Source organism: Phoca vitulina, unplaced genomic scaffold (genome assembly GCF_004348235.1).
Source record: "Phoca vitulina isolate PV1807 unplaced genomic scaffold, GSC_HSeal_1.0 scaffold21, whole genome shotgun sequence".
NCBI classification, from domain to species: Eukaryota; Metazoa; Chordata; class Mammalia; order Carnivora; family Phocidae; genus Phoca; species Phoca vitulina.
The window spans coordinates 18663422-18686031 of record NW_022589724.1 but is presented as its reverse complement, the minus strand read 5'-3'; the positions used below and the strand labels follow the sequence as shown (position 1 = coordinate 18686031).

The window sequence follows — 22610 nt, the reverse complement described above, 5'->3', positions numbered from 1 at the left end:
AATGTACCTTATCGAAGAAAAAGAGAAAAAAGAAACAAAGAACAAAAGGGGGACAAAAATAGGCACGTCCCAGAGTCTATGAAATTCAATGAGATGAAGAAAAATCCCTAGCGCTGAGTAGGTACTTAATGTCACTGTGATTTGGTATTTCTTTGCTGCATGCTGTCACCTGATTTTTGTAGAGGTTAGAGTATTACAAGGCAAAGCAGATCCATGGCACTTTAACTTGAGGGCGGGCAATAGAATTATTGGCATTTTCCGATGACTCTTGGTCTTTGGTTTATTTTTACTTCTCATGTTCACGTGGCCTTGACCCAGCAGTCCAGTCCGGGCCTTCCCCAAGCACAATATGATTGTGCATTGTTGAGATGAAAATCTCTTGGGGGCGTCCCTCCAACCCTGGGGCCATAGCTTCTGAACCCACGTCAGCTTTTAACATATTTCCTGCTCCACAGGGTGTTTAATCGGTGTCTATGGAAAGATTCTGGCTACCAAGATAATCGTTAGCCCTATTATGATGACCCTCCGTTTCCGCATTGGTTTTGATTCTTCTCTGAACCCTTTACTTAACTCGCCTCGGGATTTAATCTCCATAGACTCCTGCAGTGAGGCAGAGGGATAGGACTTCTTATATTTTATTGAAGTCAGGTTCAGTTTATTAGACAGTCTCTGCTCTGCTACTTATTACATGTGTGACCTCCACAAATCTCTAAACCTCCCTGAGCCCTCTGTTTCCTCATCTGTACGCTCAGGATAATAAGAATAGCTACCCCGTAGAGCTGCCGTCCCAGTCAATTTATAGGATATATGTGAAAACTCTTCGTAACTTATAAGGAAATGTGCGGATACAGTATTAATGTAATCAGGAGCACAGGGGTAGTCAACCCTAGATATTTGATGAGGACACTGTTTCTGCCTCCAAGAAATGGATGTTTCCGCTGGAGGAGACAAAGCACGAGCCCAGCCACATGTAACAATACAGAAGTGAGGCAATGTAATTTAAGATACCTAAGACTTCACAATCTGGAGTCTGATAGGCCAAGAAGAAGGTACATTTACTAACAATGTAAACCTGGCACGGTATTAAGGTATCTGAGCTTCATTTTTCTAATTGGTATGGTAGAGAGAAAAATAATACCTAACGTTAGAAAATCAATAAAAGAACATGTATGCCACTTTTAGCATATAGTAAGATGTCAAAGCCCGTGGCTCCTTATCAGACAAAATTAGAGACCAAAAATTTGTCAGTTAATTGCAAAAGTTAAAAATAGGGAATCCTAAAATGTATATACATGCCGCACATATCTAAAACACGTTTTATTTTTACTTAAAATATATACATGAATATTCCTTGGCCAACCCTTTTGAAGTAGGGCCAGAATCTTTTTTGAGGGTGCTGGTATATTCTGTTTGACATTTTACTGGCTTTCTTGCATAAACCACACCCGTCATTGTATAACATTTCCAACTTCTGTTTATTCAAAGTGGAGCAACAGTTTAAAGACTCTTAGGAAACAATCTAAACATTTGTAGATTTTCATGTCCCCTCCTAATCATTTTCAGGTACTTCTCCTTTATTTCAATCGATGACATTTTTTTCCCCCAGCAAATGTCTTTCTAGAATTTGTTCATAGAATTCAAATTAGTTTCCACAGAAAAAGACAGCTCATATTTAATTGATTTATTTGACTTCGACTTCCATGATCGAATCATGGCAAATACAACTGGCATAAGCAGATGTGAGAACAGGCGTGCTTGTTACTTGGAGGGAACAGAGGCATGTGGGCTTTGTCTGCGCATAACCAACCGGTCGTGGGTATTCAGTGAGCATCGCACATTTATTTATTCAGCTGTGTGGCGAGTCACTCGCGTGGAGGTCAATTACACAGTTTGTCCTGAGACAGAAGCTCTTACTCCTACTAACTTGCCACTGTTAGTGGAACAACTTGCTCAAGGTCATACAGTAAGAAAAAAAAATAATGATAATAATAGTTAACATATATACCAGGCACGGTTTTAAGCACCTTACGTTTATTTACTCATTGCATCCTTACAACAAGCCTATGAAGTAGATTCTATGATGGTTCCCATTGTAAAAACAATTTGTGTAGCAGTAGAGGTAAGAAGGGAGAGAAATACGTCCCTATTGGGGAAGACTGGAGAATCCCCTCGCCTCTTTGGCTGGATTAATCTATTCATCCTTTAACTTTCAGATCAAGCCCCCATTTCTTAGGGATGATTGCCCAGACACACTGGACCAGTTTGCAATGTCCTATGGGATGTCTTTACTACATCCTGTGTGGCCGTTTTTTCCAACACTTGGCCCATTTGCAATCGTGTGTTTCATCCCAGCCATCCCTGTCTTGACCACAGATTGCATGAGGGCAGTGACCAATGTCTCCCCCCAGCTCCCAGTGACAGATAAAGTTGCCCAGCCCACAATGATACAGTGCTTACTGAGGGAGCTTTTGAGATGGAAGTTGCAGGATGATGATGCTTTGCAGTTGGGGTGGAGAGAATGGTTTTCTATTCCAGAAAACAACATATCAAGAATTGACTGTAAGATTAATTTCATCCAGAGAGGGAAATCAGAAAACAGAGAGTGTAGAAAAAGAACATGAGTGCACGGGCTTTGGAACCAGATAGTCTGGTGTTAAATCCTGGGGGTGAGCTGTGTGCTCAGTGTCTTCTGGTCCTAAGTGCCATCATCTGTAAAATGAGGATAATAATAGAACGTTCCCCACCAAGTTATTGTAAAGATTACCTAAGATATATATGCAGTGTTCTTAGCATATCTAGGTGGTCAATTAACATTAACTCTTAGTATATTTGTCTTAGTTGTTATTAAGATTAGACCCGTATGTTGAGATGAAACTATGGAGGAATTGAATACTAACTATGGAATTTGTATATTATCATTTAGCTGATGAGTAGCTATTGGGAGAGAAAAAAATTAGAAGGAATGCTCTGGTTTAGTAAATGTTCTCTGCTAGCCATTTGAAATATGAGCTAGAGAATCAATGGACTTTCTCTCCCAGGTGTAAAAGGATTCACTATTTCTTCCCTGTGTTGACATGAGCTTTACCACTGATCTGTGGATCACAGCAGTGGCTCTCAAGCTCGAGTGGGCATCCTGATCACCTAGAGGGTTTTTTGAAAAATAGATTGCTGCCCCCCCCCCCCTCAGGATTTCTGATTCAACAGGTCTGGGATGGTTCCTAGGTCCCAGATGACACTGATGTTGCTGGTCTGGGGACTGCACTAACCTTGGCTTAGAATATTCCCCTCACTGCCGTAAATACATCGTCCCCTCACTAGTAGAAACTAAGCAAAAATGAATTCCCCTAAGTGAATCCTATAGGATATTGTGATGTGTGTGTGTATGTGTGTGTGTGTGGGGGGGGAATGAAGTGATGTCTTTGATTGAAAAAGTTTAGAAAATGTTGAATTAAAAAAAAAAAACCCTAAATAGAGATGGGGTCATAGGCATATAGTTTCTCAAACTTATTTGGCCATAGAACTCTTTCTTCTCAAAGTTTTTCAAGAGATTGCATCCCTCAGTACATAGCCTTAGAAAAAGTGCTTTACACCAGATTAAGAGGCAGTGACCCAGATTATTTGGTGTGGTACCACAGGTATCCCTCCTGTCAACAGATCCTCATCCTTCAGCTTGTCTTCTTTGACTTGAGTTCCTGACACCTGCTGAAGCAGATGCTAATGGCTTTGCATCCCAGTAGGCACCGCTCCCGCTGAGAGGCGGCGTGACTGCTAGCCAGAAGAAGCCAAAGTAATAGCAGGAAGGTACTCAGTTTCTGGTATAATTAGAGAATAAATTTACCCCATTAGGCTTAGGGACATTCCTAACCTTTCAAAGTAAACGAAGACAAATACCTTATGTACAGGTTATTTTACTTTGCAGAGGGCTTTCCTGTCAATGATTTGATTTGAGCCTTATACATAATAACCTGTCTGGGAGCTAACAGCAAGGATTAGTCTCTCCATTTACAGGTAAGAAAACTAAGGCTCACATAAAGTCATGACTGGCCAAATGTCCTGCAATAATACTCCTTCTGTTGCCATCTTTGGCACAGTTCTTTGTTCTTGGCAAAGAATATTTACATTAATCTTTGTACCGAATCTTCCTTTATTCATCCATTCATTCCTTCATTCAACAAATATTTAGTGAGCGCCGACTAGGTGCTGGGAACTATGTGAAGGGTGGACTGATAGTGGTGGACTGATAGACAAGACCAGGGGTGCTTTACCCTAGGAATCTGAGGCTCAGGAAGGTAAATGACCTAAAATTATGCCATCATAAAATGTCATCGTCATCAGGGAATCTAAACGATCAGCCGATTTCTTCCTGTCATTTTATTAGAGAGTAAAATGAAACCAAGTGGAGAAGTGTGTTGGCCAGAGAAGCCTCTATTAGTTTGATATTGCTTTGTAAAAAAGTACCACAAATTTGGAGGCTTAAAGTGACACATGTTTATTATGTCACAGTTAGTTTCCTTGGGTCAGGAGTCTGGGTGTGGTATAGCTGAATCTCTTGCCCATACCTCACAGGCAGAAATAAAGATGGGGAGGTTCTGGGGCAGAACCCACTTCCCAGCTCATTCAGGTTGTGGGCAGAATGCACTTCATTGTGGTTGGAGGACTGAGGTCACCATTTCCTTGCTGGTTGTTGGTCAGGGTTTACTCTTAGCTCCCTGCATGTGGACTCCCCCATCTTCAAAGGAACGAAGGTGCCCCTGATCCTTCTTATGCTTCAGATCTCAGAGCTCTCGTTCTGCTAACAGCCACAGAAAGCTTTCTGCTTGTAAAGGGGCACGCCTGGTTAGATGAGGCACACCTAGATAACCTACCTCTTTTTTAGGTCAACTGTGCCCAATAACAGAACACAATCATGGGAGAGATATCCTATTATTTTCACAGGTCCTGAGGATAATTGCCTGGAATCTCGGGGAACGAGGGGACGTATTTAGAAAGCTGCCTAGTACTGTAACATAGGCTGGTAATAAGGGAATGGGGAAGAGATAGCCTCAGTTCTCTTTGGGGCTCATGGTATAGAGTAATTTGAATATCTATTGCCTATATAATAAGTCTACCCAAACTTAGAGGCTTAAAGCACCAACCAGCATATTATGCTCATGATCTACAGGTCAGCAACTTGCGCCCGAACTGGCTGAGCAATTCTGTTCACATGGAGTTGACTTGAAGTCACTCACTGGTATTCAGCTGGCAGCTGGGCTGGGCTGGAGGTTCCAAGAAAGCTTCACTCACATGTCTGGTGCCTTGGAAGAGATGGCCAGAGGCTGGATTCGGCTGCGTACCTCTCCCTTCCCAGGGTTTCTCCATGTGATCACGGCAGTGGGGTGGTCAGATTGCTTGTAAGTGGTCTCAGCTCCAAGAGGGAGTTTTCCAAGAACAGGAGGTAGAAGCTGCAAGTCTCTTGAGATCAGAGTCTATAAACTGGGTGAATTGCTTTTGCCTTCTTGGATTGGTCAAAAAAGTGGTAGAATCTGCCCAGGTTTCAAGGGAAAGGAATATAGATCTGTCTCTGAGAGGATCTGTGAGCCACCTGGCATACATAGTGGGTTTTGTTTATTTATTTATTTATTTTTTTGCAGTGTAATACATTTTAGTAGAAAGGAGAGGGGCACTCTTCAGAGACCTTGTGAAGAAACATTTTGTAATACAAAATTGCCCTTTGGAACCTTTGTCAATCAAGATTGTTTAGTGTATTTATCTTAAGGTTCTGACCCCTTGCTACATGTTTCAGCCAAGGTGCATATTTTGTTATTGTTGTTTTATTTTCTTGGAAGCTGGTTAAAAACGGGAGAGAATATTCCATAATATGATTTCATTATTTGGGCAATGTGTAGTGTGGATATTGGAAGTGGAAAGGGAGAGGATTCTGCCAGTTGCTGAGTATTTCAGTTATGGAATAATTCCGGGTGTGTGTTCTAGAATCAGGAAAATAACTATAGGAAATAACCCCTGGACCTACTGTGAGACAGACCGAGCTAAAACTCCATTGATTACCTGACCTCCATAAACACTTATTCTGACTAGTGGACCACACTGACATTTTTGTCTCCAGGAATAAATAACCATTCAGATCCAGTGTTCAGTAATCCTTGAGAAGTGTGAATATTTCCTTTTCCCCCATGCATATTCACGCCAGGTATAATGGTACCTTTCTGCAGTGTATTAGGTTCTTCCTCAGGGGGACGATTCTGGCTCTGAGCGTCTAGGTACTTCTTGTGTGACTTGAAGCAAGGCACATAACCTGTCTGGGCTCTGTTTCCCATGGACTCGGTCTGGTCTAAGCGTCATTCAGCTCTGGGATTCTGAAAATCTGTCACTCTAAACGCAGACAGCTCTCCCTGGAGTAAATTGCTACTTTGATAGTCCCTGACCTATTCATTTGTGTGTGTGTGTGTGTATGTATGTATGTGTTTGTGGGGGGAGGGTAGCAATTTGGTGACAAAGACCTATATTGAGTGTGTATTAAACTGTCCTGTTACAGAAGAGGGACAAGCCCACGGATAACCCTGGGCTGGCTCAGGACAGCTGACTCAGTCAGAGAAGCCTGCAAGTGCCCTCCCAACCATGGGGCAACGAAGCTTTGAACTAAGAATGTTTTTGGCATTTCTCTTCTATTTATGGGGGCAAAAAGAAGGCAGTCTGTGAGGCAGAACCCCATGGCAACCCAAGGGTGTAGGGTCTGGGTGAGGGGCCGGGAGATGCATGCCGCCAGCTGGGTTTCGCCGTGAGTGATGGGCAGGGTTCGTTCTAACCAACACTACGAGGCGGATCTCCACTCGCATCCCTGTTTGTCATTCTGCATTTGTAGCAAGTAGGGCAGTTGACTCACTCAGCTGACGTAAGGCAAGAAAATAAGCATCTTCAGACCCTTTCTGTTGTTTTTAGTTTAGATTTTTTTCTTTTTCTTTCTTCTTTTTTCTTCCCTGGGGCTCAGAAGTGGCTTCCTGTTTGGAATAGAATCTAGAGGCTCAGTGGACTGAGTCAGAAATAGAACGAAGTCCTTACAGTATCTGTGGATGGCTCTTTCTTATCCCCCTTCAGAGCCACTTCCAATTCACCTCCCCACGTCCGCCCTCCGAGTTGGCCGGCAAGCTCACAATGGGCGAGTTAGAATCCCAGCGATGTGACAACTCACTGGTGACCTGCAGCAAGTCACATCCACTCCCTGAGCTGAGCTGTTCTCTCATTAAAATGAGATGCACGACCCCCTCTCAACGCCACCCACAGCACGGAAGAGCTGTGAAGATCAAATTAGAGCACCAAACAGAAGAGTTTTAGAAAGTTTAAAAGAGACATAAAAATGCAAAGGGATACTGCCATCATAGTATAATTCTGGTTGTTTTAAAGGACGGTTTTTTTAAATCAATGCTTTAGTAAAGTAGTACAGACCTGTAGGAAGTTGAAAATATCATAAGTGTATGGCTAGATGAATTTTCACGAGATGAGTTCACACACGTCACCGGCAGCACCCAGATAAAAAATAAAAAGCACCCATTATGAGCACTGCAGAGCCCCACCTGTGTCCTACTCTGGGCACTCCCCGCCTGCTACACGCACTGCAGCTCAGTTTTGCTTCTTTTTATACCGAATATCTACTTGAGTAGATACTTTCAGTTTTTCGAATTCGCTGAACCAATTTTCTCTCCTGCCAGTAACACGGGAGAGTCTCCCTTGCTCCACATCCTTTCGCTCATACTTAGCGGTCCCCATCTTTTTTGATTTGCATTTTTTTATTCTTTTAGCCATCCTGCCAAAGTATGTATCCCATTGGAGTTTTAATTGGCATTGTCCTGAGGACTAATGAAGTGGAGTTTCATGTACTTATTGGTCTTTTGAATATCCTCTTTTATGAAGTGCCTGTTCATATCGTTTGCCTATTTTGCCTTTTGAGTATCAGATTTCTTCTTACTGCTTTGTAGTTTGTTTTTCTTTCTTTCTTTCTTTCTTTCTTCCTTTCTTTCTTTCTTTCTTTCTTCTTTCTTTCTTTCTTTCTTTCTTTCTGGGACAAATAACATATATTAAATAGTTTAATGAGTACATTGTCAAGAAAAATAAAAATTGTGATAATTGCATCTACTCTGATTTAAAGAGTGGCATAAGATGCCCCCCGATGAGCCCAGCATCCAACCAGTGTAGGAGTTACTTATATATTATAAATATAGTCTCTGATTGGCCAGAGGTATTGCAAATATACGCTCTAACTAAGGGTTGTCTTTTTATTCTTCAACTGGTATCTTTTGATGGATATATTTTATCTTAATATATCCCTATTAATCATTTTTTTCCTTTATGATGAGCTGTTTTAAAAAATCTCTGTTTCCTCCAATATCATCATAATGTCCCCGTATGTTTTCTCCTAACGAAGCTGGTTGATGTTAGTAGTTTTGTTATTATTTGACTTTTCTCATTTAGATCTGTAATTCATCTGTTTATGATTTGGGGATACATAAGAGATTAAGTGTCAAGAAGAGGTTTTGTTCTTGTTGCTGTTTTTATGTCAGTATTCAACTGACCCAGTGACATTTATTGAATTCTGTCCCTGGATTTATAATCTATAATTACTTATTTCAAAGGGACCGTTTTCTGTGCGAGCCAGAGAAACACAATAGTTTGTTTTCAGGAGACACAGTGTGCACCTACCAAATGTCAGAGGCTTTATAAACATATCTTACCTGATTCTCAAAAGTGCCGTATTATTACTCCATTCTGTAGTTGAGAAAACAGAAACTTTGGAAGGACAAGCAATTAGCCGAAGGTTAAATAATGAGTAGCGGAGCTATGATTCAGTACCCAATCTTGCCTGACTCCAAAGCCCATGTCTTGCCTTTTCTTCAAGCATCACGGTGACAGCATTCATTAGGACTGTGGAGGGTGAGTAACCAGAGAGACGAGGGTATTAAGCTATAATCAACTGAGCTGTTCTAGTAACTGAGAGGAATATTTTTACCTGAAGCATTTATAAAATGCAGTTAGTTGTTCTTTGCCCTCAGTAACAATAACAGTTAAGGGTCAGTCATAACGGTCTTGCATTGCAAACTTCCTGGGAGCTTTGTGTTACTGATTCTAGTTCTGAAGACAAAGCGTGTGGTGGATGTTACCTTCCCCATTTGATGGATAAGGAAACTGAGAATCGAAGAGGTCAAGTGACTGATCCAAGGTCACATGGCAAGGTCAACTATACAACAGCAGACAGTAGTAGAGTGGGGTCCAGGATTTCTTTAACTAGCTGACTCCCACACCTGTGATGGCTCCAGCTGGAGATGACCAGTATGGTACTTCATGATTGGACTTAAGTCCATTAGACCCGATTAGCCCCTTTTTACTTTCTAGCCTTTGGGACTTAGCCTCTCATTCTTCTGCCTGACTACTGCCAGGAACAATAAACCGCTCTTGCAGCCCTCCACCTGGGAGCTCCCTGTGCTTTCAGTCTTTCTGTCAGCCCCAAACAGGCTTCTAGGTCCTTCCTTCACTTGCCTCCAGCATATCCATGCCCCAAAGCAAGACGCTGAATTTGAATATGCAGCTGATGTTACCTTTCCAGGTCCTTCCTTCACTTGCCTCCAGCACATCCATGCCCCAAAGCAAGATGCTGAATTTGAATATGCAGCTGATGTTACCTGTCCAGGTCCTTCCTTCACTTGCCTCCAGCACATCCCATGCCCCAAAGCAAGATGCTGAATTTGAATATGCAGCTGATGTTACCTGTCACCTCCTTCCAGACACAGAACTGTGTAATTGCAAAAATTGTCTCATGATCCTCCCCGATTAAGCTCCTGACAACCTGATTTTAAAGACTTCATTGGATTTTTATGTGGCTGTTCTCCCCATTCCTCCTTCTACCTTCTACCTCTGTCCTCTGCAAATCAGACCTATTCTTCCATGATTCCAAACTAGAAGGCATCTTCATCCTGGCAAGGGACTACAAAATTCTTCTTTTGGTCTTTCCTTCCTTATGGTTATGAGCCATTCACTCCATGAGGCTCTGACATCATGTGAAGAACCCAGACAAGCAGGGAAAACAGGTTATTAAGGCAATGATAGAAACTCAACGAGGGGAATGCTTAAAAACTAAATATTTATCCAGGGAAAATGAGGAACACAGAGTAGGTCTGATGGCCAGTATAATTCACATTAGCACATCCATAAACCAAGGTTTCTTACAGTTGAGCCCCGAACAGTTTGACACCATTGATATATTCATTTTTATCAGCACCTTGCCTTTAACACACACACACACGTGCACACATGCATAGTCATGCACAACACAACCAAAAAAACAGTGCATCATCAGAAGCCTAGAAACAACTGTTTGCCTTCTCAGTCTAGTCTACGGTCTACAGAGAGAGTGTACATTTTGTGGAGTATCATGGAATTACTCAGACACCCATTACAGTGTCAAAGAAATGCCAAGGAAGAAGCACAGGGCATAAATAAAAGAATAATTCAGAGCTCCAATTTCATTTTCTTTTCATTTCCTCTCCCCTTTTAAATAACACTCCTGGTAGGCAAACGGGAGTTATGGATTATAGTTTTCTATTTTAGCCTAGATCTGTTCCCCCCCCCCCCGCCCCGATCTCTTTGGCACTCTATTTGTGTGATCTTCCCTAAAATGCCACTGGCCCGGCACTGCATTCCTGTCTTAGGCAAAACCTCCAATTAAAATCAGCGGGGAGTTTGCTTGAATTAAGAATCCCAGCCTGGGCTCCCCACCCGGGTGGGTTCTGAAAGGGAGGTGTGTGTCTTTGAAGGCTCTGGTGGAAAGCCCTGGGTGGCAGAGTCTCTGTCCTCCAAATGACGAGCAACTCCAGCTGTGTCACTGGAAGACCTGGCAGGTCGCCAGAAAATCCTGGCTGAGGCAAAGACAGAGTCCTGCGGGGGAGCATGGCCCGGAGCCTAGCCTCTCCTCCAGCTTGGGTTATAGAGGGTAAGGAAAGTACACCAGGGACTGGAGGGAACACTGGGTTTGGATCCAGACATCCCGAGCTCTGATCTGCTACATCCGTGCTGTGTGACCATGGGAAAATCACAGTCCCTCTCTGGCCTTCAGTGTCCTCTCAGTAGAATGAAAATCACAAAGGCGTCCTATCTCAGGGGGTTGATGTGAGCATAGGAGGATAACAGCCACAATGTAGAAAGCTCTCAGGAAACACTGATCCTTCACCTAATCCCCAAAGTCTCAATGTTCAGGTCTAAACATGAGGGGGATGAGCTGAACATTTCCCAGTCTTCTTCAGGAAGGTTTTCTGCTTCTGTGGTCCACCCCCCCCCCCACCCCACCCCCCGGTCAGAATGAATTGAAATCACATCCAACAGAAAGAGGCTGATTTAGATGTACTGGAGTTCATCTTTGGCTGCAAACGGAAGAGGCTCCGGATCCCCAGGGACAGAGGAAAACATTTTAAAACTTGGTCCTCACTGCTTCACACTGACTGCCTTGCAGTGGGACTGTGTCAGCCCTTTGTGAGACCCTCCCCTCTGGAGCCGGCCTATTAAGCCGCTCCTCTGTTGCCAGGGTTGAGGCAGGCTGTCACCAGCTAGCCTGGGAAATGGTATTTATAGATCACAGTCCCTCCTACCCTTGGTCCCCAGCCTCTCCCCGAGCACTTGTCGGTGAGCTCCAATTATCTGTGAATGGAGGAGAGGGATCCTGGCAGGTCCAGAGGAAGCGAGGAATGTGATAATAGGCCCTTCACACACTCCAACTTTCAGTATTTTTCCATGATTTCAGTTTACTTCTCTTCTCGTGGCCTGTGTCCTTCTTCTTGCCGCATCGTTGTAATTTCACATTACGGTTCGCAGCACAAAGCGTGGCGGCGCTGGGGTTAGAGAGCGCAGAACGGGAACGTGGAGCGACTCCGTGGATCTCGCTCCTCAAGGGCCTCCAGCACAAGGCCTGCAAGAGAGTGAGGGCTCCGGAGTTGTAAGCTGCCCAGTCCCTTGGCCGGTTCCTGGTGCTTTGCACGGTGGAGCATTGCCACGTTTCCGAATATCCGTGATCACTACCCAGAGCCCCAGCTGGAGATGGAGAAAGTGTAGGACATCAGTCTGGGCGAGGCAGAGTCCTCATTACTGGAAGTTGCTTGTGTCAAGAACAAACCCACAAAAACACTGGAATGAGCTTGTTTTTCTGGTGTTGCTTTTCTCCACAAAAGGAAGTATTGAAAAGCAGGAGACAGTTCGCGGAGCTTGGGAACAGGGGCTCCCACTAGTGACATTGCTCCCCGTCTCGGACACCCAGTCCCTGCTTCTCAGCAGAGGCCGGATTGCCCTCGGGTGGCCCATCGAGCGTCCATGTTCCCTGAGCCTGTGAGTTAGGAGAAATGAAGGCTTGGCTGAGCTGCTGCATTTCTGCGCTGCCCACTCTGATTTCATTCCCTCCTCTTCTCCCTCTCCAGTCACCTGCTCCTGCCGCTGTCCCGTCCGCCCATCTAGGTCGCTGCCCCGTCCGCCCATCTAGGTCGCTGTCCCGTCCGCCCATCTAGGTCGGGCTCCGCGGTCGCCCCTGTGGTCTCTAACACCGAGGCCGGTTCTCCTCTTGTCACCCTTCCTCGTGCTCCCCCTCCCTCCTCCTTGTTCCCTTTCCTCCTGCCCCGGGCCTCGCACCCCCTGTCCCCTCCCCCCTGCACGCGGCCTCGCTCTAAGTCCTCTGGCTGTATCATTAATGCCTTCTTTGATACGGCCCACAACCTCATGATTATTCTGAGGTCAGGAGATGCAGGTGCCACCAGCTCGCTGATGCGCCTCAGAGGGCCTCTGTCCCCAATCCCTCCTGCTCGACAGGGCTGGAATCCTAATTCGCCGCTAGCCCCTTTGCTTGTGGCAGCATCACCGGGGACTTTCATCTTTTTCTTTCCCCCAACCAAAGATTCTGAGGGCTCAGCCACAATGAGGCATTGATTCAAGGAGTGGGGGCTGCAGTGCTGACAAAGGGGCCCAATGATGAGACACGAGAAAGGGGGCGCTCGACGGGGTTATAGAATGCCTCGCAGATGGGAACAGAGGAGCTCTAAATGGGGTACTGTCCTGTCACTTGGAGAGGGAGTGACAGGGGCAAGTGTGGGCCATTTGAAAGAGGCATTTTGGAATGACGCTCTCGTCAGATGGAACCGTGCAATCAGAGACGTGTGGCGGGCCCCTGCAGCTCACAAAAATATCAGATGACTCATAGCCAATATTCAGTCAATGTTCTGGTTGGGGAGGTGGGAGCCACAGGGCTCATTATTATTCCAGCTCCGTTTCCTGAAGGCTGGGCCTGCTTCTGTTCTCCAGGCTGTAATAGGATTGGGCTCGAGAAGGAGAGGCTGGGGAGGCCGGGAGCCGTGTGGGTGGACGGTGTCGAGAACGAATACTGCAGCCTGGAGGGGAGAGAAGAGACGGCGGGGCTTGTTGCTGTTGTTGTTGTTGTTGTTGTTTTAATGAAAAATACAAGGAAAATATTAATTTTGTGGTTCATTCATTCAGCAAGCATTCATTCATGCCGCAAAGAGAGAGAGAGCCGTGCTGGGGGCAAGCCGCTCAGGGGAGGACGGGTCTCCCCCTCTCAGGCCTTCCAGCCCAGAGGGGAAACTGATGGGGGGAGCAGGTGTCTCCTGACCGTGTTGGGAGCGTTGCGAGGGAGGTTTCATTGCCAGAGGTGGGTGGTTCCGTGGATTTAAAAGGCAGAGCAGCTTCAAGGAGCACGCTAATTATTCCTCCATTTTCTCTCAGCTGATAAGCCACTTGTTCAAAGCAGAGCATTCTGGGAAGCCATGTCAATGCTGTCCATTTTCAAATATCCCATAGAACAAAATGGTTTCCCTCGAACTCCAGGGAGATAGTGACATCCTTGAGAGTGTCTCAATACCTTCAAAGGAATAGCTTAGTCTCTGGGATAAGAGTGCTTATTGTTACTACCTGTTTAATAATTGAGCTACTCCAGGCTCTGTGCTAAATGCTTTAAATATATCATCTCACGTGGTCCTCTCCCCCCTGCTGCCGAAGATGGGCTTTATCATGCTCATTTCAGATGCGGATACTGAGGCTCAGAGACGTGAAGTGACTAGTTCCCGGTTACAGGACTGAGCTTTGAACTCAGTTCTGCTTGGGCCAGTGCACCTGCTCTTCAGGATCGGGCTCTCCTGCCCCCCTCGCGGCGCTTGGGCTCGGCGGGTGCGAGGGGTACGGTTGAGGGATTGCTGGCCTCCTGCCCCAGGCCGTACGATGCAAGAGGGCTTGTCTTGCCAGGTTCCTAAAACGGGGATCATAAGCCACTGCCATCGCCTCGATCACTGTCGTCATCAACACGTTGTGGCCTTAAGAGAGCCTTTCTTGACTCTTGCTTGACATAGGTTTAAAAAAAAAAAAAAAAAACAGCGATGAGCCAGGAGACTTCTCCACTCACCCACTGTATGGCTTTGAGTGCTTCATCTCACCTCTGAGCTTCTCTTGCCATGTCCATAAAATGGAGCTGAGAGTCCCTCTGCGGGAACAATGAGAACTAACTTTCATCGAGTCCTTAATACCAAGCAGGTCTGGGGAGAAGCCTTCACAGAAAAATTCATGCAATCCTCACCACAGCCCTGTGTGGTAGTGACAATTAGGAAGGTGGACGAAAAGAAATGCCGGGCGCTGCCTCAGCTCCTAGGTTGGAGGAGCCAGGACTTGAAGCAATCTCTGACTGACCTCAGGTCCCAAGCTATTTTCGGGGTGTTGTTGTGAGGCTCCAGTGAGAAAATGGGAGCAGATGTGCCCCGGGCAGGGTAAAAAGTGCCAGACGCATGTGAGGGATTCTTCGTAGCATGGAAGATGGCCAAGAGATGACTCACACAGAAACGAGGAAAGATGAGAGGCTACTAAGCTGACTGCCTTCTGTATTTTTACCTGTTCTTCTGCTGCTTCTTATCTGATCTAGCATCTATCTTCATTGGAATGTTTCGGTGGCTGGAACCACGGGGGCAGGCTTGGGTAGCGTTTATAAAAGTGTTGGGGGGGGGTGGGGACCTAGGGGTCCGTGTTGTGAGGCAAGTTCCACTGAATTGAGAGTGTGGAGCTCGGGAGAAGATGGGGGCGATAACATCTTTCTTACATGTGAAGATCATGTAAGATCTTCAATATGGAAGCACTAGGTGATCTCTAGAGTAATATAAACTATCATTTGTTTTTGTTCAAAGTTGTCGGAGGTTATATAACCTCGTGGGAGGAATCTGGGAAGAGGGTTGAAACATGATGCAGGTTAAACATATGAACCCCTAAGTTCTTCTCTGTGGCTGATTTCCAAAGTCTGCTGCAATCTGGCAGGGGTGTTTTGTTTGGACGCTCTAATTTCCTGGGATCAAACTCCTTTGGGGCTACTGTATAATGGAATCCTGGAGCTGGAAGGACCCCAGAGGACTTACTCCGACCCCTTCCCTTTACAGGCGTGGGCACTGAATGCTAGAAGGGTATGCAGAGTCCTAAAGCTGGTCTGTGGCATGACAAGGAACGACGTGTAGTTCTTTTCACTTCTATTCGGTGCCCTAACTGTTGGCGCTGTCCTACCCAGTCCTTTCAGCCCCTGGGCAGCTGCACTTGGCATGGTGGGTCGGGTCGCCCCAAGCAGCCCAGCCCGTGTGGCTAACAGTGTCCGTTTTCCTTCTCTCCCCAGGACAATTCAGCAGTGGCTTGCAAGGGTCCAGTCGCTTCTCTACTGCAATGAGAACGGGTTTTGGGGAACCTTCCTGGAGAGCCAGAGGAGCTGCGTGTGCCACGGTAGCACCACGCTGTGCCAGCGCCCCATCCCCTGCATCATAGGGGGGAACAACAGCTGCGCCATGTGCAGCCTGGCCAACATCTCGCTCTGCGGCTCCTGCAACAAGGGCTACAAGCTGTACCGAGGCCGCTGCGAACCACAGAACGTGGACTCGGAGCGGAGTGAGCAGTTCATCAGCTTCGAGACCGACCTGGACTTCCAGGACCTGGAGCTCAAGTACCTGTTGCAAAAGATGGACTCGCGCCTCTACGTCCACACCACCTTCATCAGCAACGAGATCCGCCTCGACACCTTCTTCGATCCCCGGTGGCGCAAGCGCATGTCCCTCACACTCAAGAGCAACAAGAACCGCATGGACTTCATCCACATGGTGATCGGCATGTCCATGCGCATCTGCCAGATGCGCAACAGCAGCCTGGACCCCATGTTCTTTGTCTATGTCAACCCCTTCAGCGGGAGCCACTCGGAGGGCTGGAACATGCCCTTCGGGGAGTTTGGCTACCCGCGTTGGGAGAAGATTCGTCTCCAAAACAGCCAGTGCTACAACTGGACTCTCTTGCTGGGCAATCGGTGGAAAACGTTCTTCGAGACGGTCCACATCTACCTACGTAGTCGGACTCGGCTACCTACCCTACTGCGGAACGAGACTGGCCAGGGCCCCGTGGACCTGTCCGACCCCTCCAAGAGGCAGTTCTACATCAAGATCTCGGACGTGCAGGTGTTTGGGTACAGCCTGCGGTTCAACGCCGACCTCCTTCGCAGCGCCGTGCAGCAGGTCAACCAGTCCTACGCACAAGGTGGCCAGTTCTACTCCTCTTCGTCCGTGATGCTCCTCTTGTTGGATATTCGGGACCGAATTAATCGCCTGGCCCCTCCTGTGGCCCCGGGGAAGCCCCAGCTGGACTTGTTCTCCTGTATGCTCAAGCACCGCCTGAAGCTGACCAACAGCGAGATCATCCGAGTGAACCACGCCTTGGACCTCTACAACACCGAGATCCTCAAACAGTCGGACCAGATGACAGCCAAACTCTGTTAACCTGGGGCTCCTCGCCACGGGCTTTCCCTTTTGTTGTACAAACATAACAGAACAAAGCAAAGCAAAACAAAACAAAACAAAACACAAATTTGTAAAATGTAATTAATATTCAAAGAAAAGGAGGAAGAGTCTTCATTCGTTGGAAACGAAAACGTTCTAGCAACTGTATAAAACCGTTGGGCATGTTTGTTATTTCTATAATCTGTCATGAAGAAGGGTCTCAGCCTTTGGAGGAGCTTGGAGGGGTTGCTTCTTAGGCCTCAGGTGCTGTATTGTGGGGGGAGAAGGGGAGAGCATATGCAATGAATTGCCAAGATCTCTGCTGTGCAGGTGCTAAGATTAAACACTAAAAAGAAAGAGAGATGTATGTAATGTACAACTGACACTGCCATTTTTCCTTGTGGGAGGAAATGGACATAGATAAAGATATTTCTTGGGTTATGATTTCTTCCCTCTTTATGCCTAATTCCTTGTGGTTCTTTTGACTCATTCTTGCACAGGGGCAGGGATGCGATTACCGTGCTATCTTACCCGTTCTGAATAAACCGAAGCTAGTTGAAGCTGGACAGTAGGGGGGCTTGCGGGGGAGAAACAGATACATCACAGGGGGTTAAAACAATAAGGACCCTCAGATATCAGCTGTCACACTCCTTGATTTAGTTTGTGAAATAAGCATGGAGAGAAAATGGCATGCCCGTGGCCACACATGGTTACTGCCTGAATAAGGATTTTAACTCTGCCTTCTGACCCAAGAGGCAGCGCTCCTTCTTCTAAGTCCCAGTGGCCATTTTGTGGTTTCTCCTCCAGCTACACTGCCAAGGGATGAAATACTTTTCAGTCTCAGGTTGTTTTGATAGCTTTTTCTCTTTTAACTGGAAAACCCCTTTCACCTACTTTCTCCAAAAAGAAATGGTCTCAGATTTCCTAAAATTGCTTTGCATATTATAATTTTGTTTAAATAAAAATCATTAACCACAATAAACTAAAATGGGGTAAGTTCTAACATTGCATTGCTCTGCCAGGCAGACTTCCACAAGTAAGTATGGGAAAAAAATGATCCTTTGATTAACTCAGAACACACACACACACATGCACACACATGCACACACATGCACGCACACACTAAAATTATAACACTGCCATTTCTTTGGCATCTATGAAGGTGAGAGGCCTTGTTTTGGGACTTGGTAGTTAAATTGAAAGGAGAAACTCAAGAAAGAAAACTCATTTCAGAGCACTCTTATAGAGGACTTGGGCAGATACCACTTCTTAGTCTTCAGGATCTCTACGTTTATCTTTTTGGTGAGGTGGTACTTGCTAGAGGTGTTTCTGAACATCCAAATCTTCATTTCTGTACTGTCAGAGAAACAGGATTACAAATTTCAGGGTCAGAAGAGAAAATGGAATTCCTCTGGTCTAAACTTATGCCCAGTGCAAATCTCCTTCTCACCATCTTAGGGAGATCACCACTGTTTACCGGCTCGACTGTTCCAGCGACAGGAAGCTAATTAGCTCTAGCTTCCACGTTCCTTGAATTCCTCTTTTGCTGAAAGGGAACAATAATGTTCATCCCATTTTGTGTTATAAAACAGATCTGGTTATTAGATAGTTCTCCTATACCTTGGCCAGCTTTTGCATACCTTCCACTTACTGGTCCCAGTTCTGGAATGTGCATTTCTCTCTCAAGTTAATGCCATCCTGGATACAATACAAAGACCTATCTCAGGAGTCGCCAGAGTCTGTGATAATATGACTCAAAGAGAACACCATCCCTAATCTAGTTTAGAAGTAGAGAAGTAAAGAATTACCTAGTGTGTGTTTATGGATGTGTGCATGTGTTGGGGGTGAGGTGGAAGAATAAGTCTTTTTTTTTTTCTTCTGTAGTGGTAAATTCCAACTTTAATGTTCCAATTTTTAGCATGAATTAGCATATATTCTGATACGGACTTTAACACTAACTTGCATTTCACATGAACATAGTTTTTTGGACCTCAGCTTTTGAGGATTCAGTGTTCATTTAGACTGGAAATCCTTTCATGCCAGAGATCACATAGCAGCTATTCATCAAGCACAAGATTTTGCAGAAGGTCAGCAAATCATCAAACATCTATTCAATGCCTATTAGATGAATGGGGTATGTCAGAGAAACAAAAATTTGTAAGGACATGGTCTATATTTTTGTGCCACTCACAAATTAATGAAAATACAGACATATGAACCAAATTGAAAAAATAAACAATAATTATAGTACACCATGATGAGTGCTATCATGGGGTCAGGCACACAGAGAGGAGCCCTGGAGAAGTTATTTTCTCTGTTAATGGGGTTGGCCAAAGCTTTATATGGGCAGTTTATTCTGAGTGTTGAAGTGAATCAGAGTTGGGCAAATAGCAAGAAGCAGAAGGGCCAAAGGAATAGAAAATGCAAAACCGCAAAGGTATAAATGTGCGTGGTATATTTGAGGGTCAGTTAAAGCTTTAAAATTGTGACTTTAAATGGGAAGCCTACCAAGGGCAGTGAGGATTTTAACTCTGTAGGAGAAGTTGAAATAATTACCCATGATCTTCATGACCTGCTAAATGAATTTAAGACTAACCACCTCTCAGTGGCCTCTCTTCCTTTTTCCTTTCATCTCTACCTTTTCTAAGCACTTCAAAGGCTCATGCTATATGAACCTCTATGCTCACATTTTACCAATCGCCAGGCAATCTTCAGAGGCATTGTGCTACCTAATCCTTATCACAATTCAGTTAGGGCCTTCCACCTGAGTTCTTTCCCAGACTTCACCAGTTGTATGTGCAGGAAAATCCTCTTCCCTTCACCTTGAAAATACTAACTGCATCACTTCATATTACAAAGAGAATACAGCAATGTCCAATGATTGGAAAGGTCAGGGAAATAGAGAAATTTTCAAGGAGAGAGAAAGATTCAGACATCAAAATGTTTATTCGAAGGCAAAAGAAAAATATTTTGCTATATAAAAGGACACAAAGTTCTGTGGATTTTCCAATGTCTCCTGCTTGGGTCTGGCCCTTTGAGCTAACAAGGTTCCTCTCCAGCTGGGAGGAAGAGAAGCCTGAAGCCTTCAAGTGAGATTTTAATTCAATTAGTGTCTTACCAATTTGATGCAGCAACCAAGGACCTATGGTGTCTGATTAATATGCTGATGCTAAGGCAAAAGAGTGAACAGAATGCCCATTTGGATAAGGCCTGGCAGCAAAGCGTGGCATTGCCATGGAAACTGCAGAAAGCCATTAATTAGCTATCATATAAAATCATTGGAAAATTCTGGACCCTGGCATATCTGCCCCCTTCAAAGAGGAGGGCAAGAAGAGGTCATTCTAACAGCAAGGCTCCCTTCAATGATTAAAATCATAGTTGCAAATAGACTGCATGTTACAAAGTGGAAGAAAGATTGGGAAGTAAAACAAATGGACACAATGAAAGAAAAGAGGCTTTGGGATTATTCAAATCCAAGAATATAATTTTAAATGTAAAAGTATCTTGTTGGGTTTCCTCTGCTGATAAAGTTATCTCGATGACAAACATTTTCTCCTAGTTTCTGTTCTGTGGAAAGAAAGTGAGAACAATATGGATCCACTACATGCTGATAAGTGATCGGGGAAGGGATCATAGAGTCAGAGGGTATGGAGTCATTAACCCATAAAATAATAGATACAGATGGTATAAAGTTCAAATTTTAAAAACTTAAAATTAAAAAAACTAAATTAAAAAGAAGGCAGAAAAGGAGAAAAAGAATCATTAAAATACCTGGACACATAGACATAATAACAAAACTTACTATACAGATAATCACAATAAATGTAATTGGATAAAACTGGTGAGTAGAAAGACAGAGGTGGTCAGACTACACATTATAAGTTAAAAAAAGTAAAGGGAAAGAAGGTTTTAAAATTAAAGGATAAAAATATGCTAGACAAATATTAACTAAAAAGAAGCTGATGTAGCCCTGTTAATAACAGTCAAAAAGACTTTAAGGCAAAATACATTATTAGTGTTGAAGAAGGTCAGTTTAGCAAAGAAAGTGAGACAAGAGTGGACACAGAACCACAGACTCTGAATGTTAAAGGGATCATTAAAGAACTGTAAAATTTCAACCTTTAGAGATGAGGAATTATACCCAAAGTTATTCTACAAGTTTCCAACAATAACCATGATTACAGTTCCCTCTCCATTTGCACTAAAGGAAAGGTTGTCTAGAACAATCTCTATCCAAGATAAGAATCAAGAATTAGCCCCATGACATTTAAACTAATAGGATATACAAACTCACACATATGTTCTTTTTTGATAGATATACACATATATATCTATAATACATAGTATATATATTATAATATACTATTATATTACATTATAATATATATTTTTTCTTAAGTCACCAGCATCTTATATATGGGATCAACTCAAATTGAGGATCAACTCAAATCCTTGGATGGTTACAGGAGCTCAGGTTGAGTGCAGATCACTCTCTTCCTGGAAACTGAGTGTTAGTGGTTTCAGCCCTGTCAACCCTAAGAACCTAAAAGGAACTCTCCTTTCTCAATACCCCTTCTCTCTCCAAATCATTATTAGGGTCTGCAGTTACAAATAAGGTCACTCCCTGATTTTCAATATCAGATCTAATTGTAAGCATTCTGAGTCAAGGCATATGGTACATTTTCTGTCTACTTCAGTTCAGAATCTTCCTTCCTTCTCAACAGATTCACAAATCAAGATGAATGGAGGGAATAGAATGGCATAGATTTGAATTAATGGGCAGGAAATCACCTTAAAAGTCACAGAGTTAATTGGGGGGGGGGGATAACAGATATCTGAGAAATGTGAAAGCTCTGAGCTCTTTCCCAATAAAAAAGTACCATCAAATACACTTTTGAATAATGTTTCATAGATCCCTTGATGATCTTTCTTAGATATTCTGGAAGACTGCAAACCTTCAGTAAGTACCTTGGATCTAGGCTAAACTTTCTATTTTAGAAAATTTAAGCTTCAGCTTTCGGAGATGAGGAGTCATACCCAAAATGATTCTACAAGTTTGGAACACTTAGCATGAGTTTAGTTCCCTTTTCACTATTGCAAGTGTATGTTGGCCTAGGGTCACATATCAAGTTAATGTAGCTCATACAGCAGAATCCTGCCCTCAAGGAAGGCAGTTGTGATTTTTTATTTTATTTTATTTATTTGTCAGAGAGAGAGAGAGAGAACCCAAGCAGGGGGAGCGGCAGGCAGAGGGAGAAGCAGGCTCCCCCTTGAGTAAGGGGCCTGATGGCGGGACTCGATCCCAGGACCCTGGATCATAACCTGAGCCAAAGGCATATGCTTAACCACTGAGCCATCCAAGCATCCTGGAAGGCAGTTTTGTTCTGTCTTGAGATTTTATTTATTTATTTATTGGAGAGAGAGAGAGAGGAAACACGAGCAGGGGGAGGGGCATACGGAGAAGCAGACTTCCTGCTGAGCAGGGAGCCCGATGCGGGGCTCCATCCCAGGCCCCTGGGATCATGACCTGAGTCGAAGGCAGACGCTTAACCGACTGAGCCACCCAGGTGCCCCAAGGAATGCAGTTTTTAACATAAAGAAACATCTTGAGGAAAATGGCAGTTATGGTCACTTTAATAAAACCCAATATATACTAAATCCCAAATGTATTAAGTAGATATATTCTCTATAAGTACTAACTAAAAGAAAGAGACCTCTAAGCTGGAAAGTAATGACTGTGGTTAAAGGATATGCAGGGATGCTTTGGTAAGTATGACATCATCAGAGGATAGAGAG

The 22610-nt window shown here is 44.4% G+C and overlaps 1 protein-coding gene across 1 annotated transcript in view; it reads left to right on the top strand.

The window, feature by feature from the left end:
* Nucleotides 1-20360, top strand: part of BRINP1 (BMP/retinoic acid inducible neural specific 1) — a 172297-nt gene extending 151937 nt beyond the window's left edge. The window contains exon 8 of the mRNA XM_032418496.1: nucleotides 15674-20360. Within this exon, the coding sequence (XP_032274387.1) occupies nucleotides 15674-16814 (1141 nt within the window). The 3' untranslated portion in view covers nucleotides 16815-20360. The remainder of the gene's footprint in view (nucleotides 1-15673) is intronic.
* Nucleotides 20361-22610: the final 2250 nt, after the last annotated feature.